Raw genomic sequence first — 8,258 nt, 5'->3', positions numbered from 1 at the left:
ATGGAGATGAGGCTGCCAGGAGCCACCGTTCTCCTCTGCATGGTAGATGTTCTCCATGCATTTGTGATTGAAGATAAAGGAGATGTGTTCAGTAGAATGGCTTGTCCTGCTTTCCTGATGTTCGACAATGCCGCCTACTTAGCTGACATGACCTTCGAGCTCCCCTGCAACTGCAAGCCCGAAGAGGTCTCTTCTGTCGTCTGGTACTTCCAGAAGAACATGGGCAGCCATGAAACCACAGTCCTGACGGACTTTGCTGGCACCATGGTTGTCGACTCAGGCCATATCCACGCAGGCAGTGATGTCCTGAAGCGTTTCAGTATCCGGATGTTCAGTCTCATTGTCTTCCAAGCCCAGGTGACGGACTCGGGCCACTACCTATGTGGCACTGAGAAAGGGGATTTCTTTTATGGTTACGATGTGGACGTGCAGCCCACCAAGCACATCACGGTGGCTTTTGTGGACAGAGACCAGCACGTTCAGGACAACTTCACGGAGAAGCTCTTCAGCCTCTTCACCACCTTCTGGGACTGGACCAGATGCGACCGCTGTGGGGTGAGAGGTGAGCAGCGGCGGATCGGGCTCTGCTACATGCGGAGCGCCCAGCTGCACCCTCGCTATCGCACCGCCGTGCCCAATGTCACATCCTGTGGCTCAAGGGCTGTCCCCGCACGTTTCCAGCGTCCTAGCCACCTCCGGAGACCCGAAGTGGCCATCCGAAGCTGCCTGACCCCTTGCCTGAAGGAGGAGGTCCCTGAGGAAGGCGTGCAGTCCATCTCCAATGTCATTTCCAAGCTGGGCGAGAAGCCTTGGCTGCCCCAAGTCCCCACGCAGTTTCACAAGCAGACCGTTGGAAGTGGCCTGATCATCACATGCCCAGGAGCCCGTCCTGAGCATGCTGTGGCCTGGGACAAGGAATCCGTCCGTCTGTACCGCTCCCGCTACCTCATTGGTGTCAACAAAAGCATGAGGGTCTTCATTGACCATGGAAACCACCTGCACATCCAGCGGGTCCGAGTCAGCGATGGAGGCACCTACTTCTGCTGGCGGGAGGGCAAGATGGTGGCCGGATTCCGTCTCAGTGTGATCCACCAGCGCTGGCACAGGCGGACACTCAATGATCCTGAGACAATCTTCGCCATCAAGGCCATTGGCCTGAGCTACGTCCTCATCAGCATCGTCTTTGTTATCATCCATGTGTGCCGCTACTGCCGGCGGGTGTTCGGCTGGCCTGCCAAGACATAGCATCTCCACCATGGCCCCAACGGGTCACTCTAACACCTCGGACCACCCTCCCATTAGAAATTTCTAATGTTTTGAGCATTAGAAATGAAAATACTGCCAGTGCCTGCTCATCCTCCCTTTTGGGTCAAGAGCGTGACAGCGAGGACCGATGTGGAAAACTCCTGGTGTTGCAGATTGGCACAGCTCCGGAGGGACAGGCGGGGATTTCACACCGCCACGATTTGTTCCTGCCTCTGCTGCTGGCTTGCGGTGGGGTTTTAAGCTCAATATAGTCCCTTTCAAAAGAATACTTGGAGTTGTTGCAAGATCTTCTGGCCAAGCTCTACAGAGTTCTCGAACTGCATCAGTGATTTATTTGAGCTGTTTTTCTAAGAGGCTGCTAAAAAGATCCACCAAACTATTTTAATCTAATTAATTCTTGCTTTTCTTACCCTTTTTGTAAGCTTTTCTTTCATTGCTGAGAACTTGGAGTGCCAACATTTCAAAATGTTCAATGTTCCTTTGAGCTCCGTAGCTGGAGCAAACCCATGTTTTTATGTTTTGGTTTAAACATTTTTTCAGTTTTGAAGAAAAAAAAATAATTTTTTTTCAAATTAATCTGGTGATTCTCTTCAGAATTTTCTCTGGTTTTGGTTGGTTTTTTTTAACTCACCTGATGCACCACAGACTTATGAGTCTATATTTATGCCTGACAAAATTATTATGCATGTCCTCCAAAGAGGATGGCATCTCTGCAGGGTTTAGGTGACCACATGCTTGCTCCTCAGCATGGAGCAGGACTTCCCCATGGGGCTCATCTCCACTCCTTTTTTCAAGGATGTGGCTTGGGGATTTCAGCCTTCCCAAGAGAAATCCCGCTGTCCAGGAGAGCAGCCCTGAGGGGCCCAGTGATGCTCAGGCCCTTGAACCACGCAGATGATGTGCAGGATCTCAAATCCACCATCAGCCCTGAGAGCTGCAGCCCACCCCAGGAGCTTCCCAGGAGCTGCAGCCTGGGTTTGTGCAGGGAAGGACCTGGGTTTGAGGTTGAAGAACCCCAAGCAGATCTCTTCTTCCCCTCCCTGCCTCCCGGAAAGGGGATCTCTCCCACCCCACTGCCTGGCTGCGGCTCTGGGGGCGTTATTTCTGCACCCACTTCCCCTGTGTTGCCATCCTTTATGGGTATGCCGTTGGCCATGCCTGGGGCACAGCGCTGGGCTTGCAGCCCCTGTTGAGTTTGAGTTTGAACTCGGTTTGGGTCCCCGAAGGGCCTCGCCGCCCCGGCTGATCCCAAATAACCCACGGCACTGGCTGCGAGAGGCGGACTGCAGGCACGACCATGGTAGCGCAGCGCTTGCGTTAGCTTTATTTCTCATCTCAAGCTGCCACGGGCGTTAGTGAATTAATTCCGTAGCGACGTGGGCTGCAAAGCTCCAGCCGGAGTCTGCTCACAGGGGACTGAGCCCCCCTGGGCCACTGCCATCCCACCCCAGTTGCCAAACCTGGGCAGCACCCGGGTCTCCTATAATATCTGCTGCCCCTGGGAATGGCTTTTCTGGAGTCGTTAGCTGCAAAGCGTGCTCAGCACCTCAGCCAGGGGACGAGGGGGACAGAGGGGACAAGGGGGATGGCATCCCAGTGGCATCCCGTGCGCTCATCCCAAAGGGGTTATGGGGTAGGAGAAGCGCTGCTGGGTTGTTGCTGCTACGTTAGGTGGCATCAGGGCAGGTTTCACACATGGTCAGCAGCTAAATCGAAGGTGGGGACGGTGGCTGCGGGCGAGCACCAGGCTGGGCGATGGCCCTGGGTGGACAGGTGGCATGTGCTGGTCTCAGGGGAGGACAGATGGGGGACAAGGCCATGTGGAGATAAGGGACAAGAGTTTTCTTCCGACCCCATCTTGAATGCCCGTGCTGGGGGTGGACTTGGGCTCCATACATGGCAGATTTGTGACAGGGACAGCCCTGGTCCCTGGCCCTGCTGGCTCCTAGCGTGAGCCTGGGTGGGACAGGCAGGATGAGGCTGGCTCCGTCCATCCTCCCCCATCTCTCCTGGGTTGCGGGAGGCACCTCCTGCTGTGAGAGCACCCGCGGGTGCCCTGACACCCTCCTCCTCCTCCTCTGCACTCCCCTCCTCTCCATTTTCACCTGCGTGGGACCCCCCCAGGCGAGGGGCCGTGGGTCACCCCTCACCACAAGTACCTTGGCACTGTTTTTTCCCCACCGGAGCGATGGGGACACCCTGGTGGTGGACACCCAGTGGAGGTCAGGACAGCCCTGACAGCTCTGTTCCAGGAGAAACCCATGAGGCCACCCAGCCTGCTGTGCCCACCACTGCTCCAGCCCCACAAACCACCCTGGACAGTCCGGTGTCCCCAGGAACCCCTCATTATCCCCATTTCATCACCCTTTGATACCATCCTGAGACCATCCTGCCTCTCCATCCTCCCTTCCTCCTGCCCGTGCCTCCTGGCTAAGCCCACCCAGTGCTTGGTGACAGGGGAACGTCCCTCACCTCGCACCCTGCAGCCCCTCCAGTGATGCTCTGGGTGCGCTGGGGATATTCGGGGTGGCCTCTCAGACCAGAGAGTGGGCAGCAAGGTGGGATACAAGGAGAGATGCTCTCACCATCATCTTGTCCAACCAGCGCACAGAGATTGAAATGAGACGGACTCTTCCCCCTGGGCACTGACGAGCTGGAGACCCAGGGCGAGCATGGGCACAGACCTAAAATTACTGTCCCCTCTGTGCCGTGGGAACACGCAGCATCCCAGTGGAGGATCTCGTCTCTGCCCGGCACCGCTCGCCTCCCCCAGGTGTTGCCCGTCCCTTCCCCACACTGTGCCCGGTGGGACGGGTGCTTTGCTGGCAGCCAGCCCCGAACAGGGTGTCAGCGGGGTCCCCTGGGGCATGGAGAGACGTGGGAGAGGCGAGGGGTGGGCAGGAGGGCGATGCCCCCCACCGAAACACCACCGGCTCCTCCTGCGACCCGTGCCCAGCCGCGGGGCTCCCTCGCAGCATCGGACAGGACCTACGGAGCTACGGCTACAAGCGTGCGGCTGCTGCGGCTCGCCAGCCCTACATCACCTCCTTGTGCTCCTGCTTGGACTCCTTGATCACCTGGAGGTAGAGGGAGAGGGACCATCACCCCACGCTCAGGCTCTCCTCCCCGACTGAGCCTGAATGCGCCCGGGGACAGGGACGGGGATGGGGATGGGGACAGGGACAGTTTTCTCTATGAGCTGCCAGGCTGAGCTCCACCGTGGTCCACAGCCAGCTCATGCTCTGCTGGCAGGGCACTGGGATCACTGGGTCCCTAACCGGGCTCCTCCTGGGGCTGAGGGATGGTGGCCCCATGTGCATGGGGGGTGTGTGTGTCCCTCCTTGGGGACAACCCACGGGGAGGCAGGGTGGAGGGGTGGCAGTGTGGTTGACGCACATGAGGACTTCCCACCTCTCCATCTCTGGTCTCCACAGTTTTGACCACGATGCTCCTCTTCACATGGGCTTCTGACATGGATTTAGTGTCCAGGCTGGTCTCTAGGGGACATGGAAAGGACATGGCAGTGACCCGGTGCCTGGGGTGTAGCCCTTCCAGCTGTGCTCAAGTGAAGGGGCCCAAAGGAAACAGGTTGGGCTGGACAACCCTGAAGCATGCAAGACAGTGGTCCTGGGGACGTGACCAGCCTCAGGGACAAGGATATGGTTGGGGACATAGTTGGCCTTGGGCGTGCAGTTGGCACTGGGGATGTGGCTGGCTTTGGGATGGGATTAGCCTTGGGGACACAGGTGGCACTTGGGACATGTTTGGCTTTGGAGATGTGGTTGGCCATGGGGATATGGATGCCTTTGGGATGCCTTTGGGATGTGATTGGGCTTGGGGACAGGATTGTCCTTGGGGACAGAGTTGGCACTGGGGAACATAATTGACCTTGGGGATGTGGCCATGGCACACTCCTCCTCCCATCTTGGGAGAACCCAGGAGTCCTGATTCCTTGAGATTTGGAGGAAGAGTTCCCGGTCCCTCTGGATGGGGCAGGGACAGCCAAGATGGTACCTCCTCCCATGGAGCTCCCAGAAGCCACCCCTGCTTGTGCCACCGTCGTGGCCCCCACGCCCCACACGTGGCCATGGCCTCACCTCGGATCTGCAGGTTGGAGAAGCTCTGCACGGGGATGGTGATCCTGCAGAAGCCACAGGGGGTGTTGGGAAGAGCATTGGGGTCCTGCTGCCCCCCCTGCACACCAGCTTAGCCCTGCCCAGAGCTGGGGCAGGAGGGCTGGAGTGTAGTCCCCAAGCAGGTCGGACACCCCAGAAGGACAACAAGGACTTGGGGATAGGTTGGGACGTGGCTGGGGAGGGGGAGAGGGGCAGGATGGAGCCCCCACTCTGCCGTCACCTGCTCTCTTCTCCCTCCAGCAGCTTGCGGTACGTGGCAATCTCGACGTCGAGGGCCAACTTGACATTGAGCAGATCCTGGTCCTCCTGCAGGTGCCGGCCCATCTGCTCCTTGAGGCTGCGGATGTCCTCCTCCAGCCGCACCACCGTGTCCTGGTAGCCTGCTGTCTCCAGGGCATAGCGTTCCTCCAGCTCCCGCAGCTGCCTCTCCAGGGACTCATTCTGGGGGGCCACGAGGGGAGGTGACACCCTCCACAGCCACCTTCTCCCAGGAGCTAGGGGCTCTCCACAGTGCCCATCCATCTCCCGTCCTTGGGGACCAGCCATTCCCCCAGCATTGGGTGGTGGCCCCCACTGCCATGCCAGGGAACCCCGTGGTGGTGGCAGCTCCCCGAGATGATGTCCCCCACTTTGGACCCCACGGTCGTCACCTACCGAACCCCGCAGAGCCTCCAGGTCACAGGTGAGGGCCTGGAGCTGGCGCCGGTACTCGTTGGCCTCCTGCTTGGCTGCACGCAGGGCCTCCGTGTGCCGGGCGGCCGCATCCGTCAGGTCCGCGAACTGGTGGGGGGGGACATGTGCCATGGGATGGGACTATATGGCAGGGATGTGTCCCACTGGCACATGGCATGGGGACATGACCCAGCTCTGCTCCATGGGAGGGACATGGCCCCAGTAGCATGTGGCATGGAGAAATGTCCCTGCTACTGCAGGGTGGTGGGACGTGTCCCCAGTACCGTGTTTCTCTGAGGACATGTCCCCGCTCCAGTGGCAGAAGGGGACCATACACATGGGATGTGCACTTGATGTGGCACTGGGGACACACCCCTGTTGCCACAGCAGGAAGGGACATATGGGACATCCCCAAAGGCACACGTCCTGAGACCACATCCCAGCTCCCATGGGAGCGACGTGGCCCCAGCAGCATGTGTCGTGGGGACACATCCAGCTCCAATGGGCAGAAAGGACAGTGCACATGGGATGTGCCCTCAGTGGCAGGTGGTGGTAGGGATGTGTCCCAGCTCTCGTGGGTGGAAGGGACAGAGCACGTGGGGCGTGTGGCTGATGGCATGTGCCATGAAAGCACATCCTTCCTCTCTTGGGGTGGTGGGACAGTGGACATGGGACACAGCCCTGATGGTAGGTGTTGCTGGAGACATGTCCGTGCTTTGCGGGTGGGAGGGATGGTGCTGTGGGATGTCACAGGGGACACATCCCTGCCTCTGTGGGATGGTGCATGTGAGCCATGCCACTGTGAACACAACTCCTTAGGCACCGTGCCTGTGTGACTCACCATGGGGGACACGTCCCTGCTCCCCACGGGGACCTAACCAGGACGCAGGACCTGATCGGGGATGCCAAACCCCATGCACCACCACCAAGAAAAAACATCCAACCCTCGGGGCGTCAACCCCAGTCCCGAGAAGGTGACATCTTGGGAGGGGACAGCCACCACCAAGCAGAGCCATCCAACCCTAGGGGCATCAACCCCAGCCATGAGAAGGTGACAACCCAGGAGAGCACCCATCCGTTGGGTGAGTGGTTCCCACCGCACCTTGGACTTGTACCACTCCTCGGTCTCCTGCACGTTGCTGGCGGCCATGGCCTCGTACTGGCTGCGGATGTCACGCAAGGCGGCTGTCAGGTCCGGCTTGCTCGCGTCCACCTCGACGTGCACCCGCTGCCGGGCCAGCTGCTCCTGCAGCTCCCGCAGCTCCTGAGGACACAGTGGGGATCAGCCCGGCCCCTCTGCGCCCCGGGACCCCCCCGAGCGGGGTTACCTCCTCGTGGACCTTGCGGAGAAAGGCGATCTCATCCTGCAGGGGCCCCACCCGCCGCTCCAGGTCCAGGCGAGCCAATGCAGCGGCATCCACGTCCTACCACCGCAGGCGGGACAGGAGGGACCGTCCCCAGGGCTGGTCACTGGGATCTGCTCCCTCCTGAGCTGCCTGGTCCTGCCTCATCCCCGTCCCATCCCTGCTCCATCCCTGCCCCATCCCTGCTCCATCCCTGCCCCATCCCTGCTCCATCCCCATCCCATCCCTGTCCCATCCCTGTCCCTTCCCTGCTCCATCCCTGCCCCATCCCTGTCCCTTCCCTGTCCCATCCCCGCTCCATCCCTGTCCCTTCCCTGCCCCATCCCTGCCCCATCCCCGCTCCATCCCTGCCCCATCCCTGTCCCATCCCTGCCCCTTCCCTGTCTCATCCCTGTCCCTTCCCTGTCCCATCCCCGCTCCATCCCTGTCCCTTCCCTGCCCCATCCCTGCCCCATCCCCACTCCATCCCTGTCCTTTCCCTGTCCCACCCCTGTCCCATCCCTAGGGGCTGGGGGGCTGAGCTGGGGGCTGAGCCCCCGGGGTGCAGGTGGGGGGGGGCAGGATCTGGCCCCTGCCCTCACCTGCCTGTAGGCAGCCAGGTTGCTCTCGGCCTCCAGGCGCAGGGTCACCTCGTCCTGCAGCCTTTGCCGGAGCAGAGGCACCGTTACTCGTTTGGCATCGTTACTCATTCAGCATCGTTACGCGTTCGGCACCGTTACTCGTTACTCTCAGCCCCATGGCCAGGCTCCCCCCGGGGGCTGACACAGCCCCACACCACTGGCACCGCACCCCCCGCCACCATCCACACCGGTCCCAGGGG

At 60.2% G+C, this 8,258-nt stretch overlaps 2 protein-coding genes across 2 annotated transcripts in view; one reads left to right on the top strand and one right to left on the bottom strand.

The window, feature by feature from the left end:
* Positions 1-1,245, top strand: LOC104285301 (Ig-like V-type domain-containing protein FAM187A). Its single transcript, XM_009883730.1, has one exon. The coding sequence runs from the start codon at positions 1-3 to the stop codon at positions 1,243-1,245; it is 1,245 nt and encodes a 414-aa protein (XP_009882032.1).
* Positions 1,246-4,301: 3,056 nt separating this feature from the next.
* The window catches only part of KIF18B (kinesin family member 18B), a 21,364-nt gene continuing 17,407 nt past the window's right edge, over positions 4,302-8,258 (bottom strand). The window contains exons 17-24 of the mRNA XM_009883729.1: positions 8,020-8,080; positions 7,403-7,498; positions 7,177-7,338; positions 6,057-6,182; positions 5,623-5,843; positions 5,364-5,407; positions 4,678-4,763; positions 4,302-4,343 (exon numbers count right to left, since the gene is read on the bottom strand). Of these exons, the coding sequence (XP_009882031.1) occupies positions 4,302-4,343; positions 4,678-4,763; positions 5,364-5,407; positions 5,623-5,843; positions 6,057-6,182; positions 7,177-7,338; positions 7,403-7,498; positions 8,020-8,080 (838 nt within the window). The remainder of the gene's footprint in view (positions 4,344-4,677; positions 4,764-5,363; positions 5,408-5,622; positions 5,844-6,056; positions 6,183-7,176; positions 7,339-7,402; positions 7,499-8,019; positions 8,081-8,258) is intronic.

Source organism: Charadrius vociferus, unplaced genomic scaffold (assembly GCF_000708025.1).
Source record: "Charadrius vociferus isolate BGI_N301 unplaced genomic scaffold, ASM70802v2 scaffold1284, whole genome shotgun sequence".
Classification (NCBI taxonomy): domain Eukaryota; kingdom Metazoa; phylum Chordata; class Aves; order Charadriiformes; family Charadriidae; genus Charadrius; species Charadrius vociferus.
This window is presented reverse-complemented; position numbering and strand designations above follow the sequence as displayed.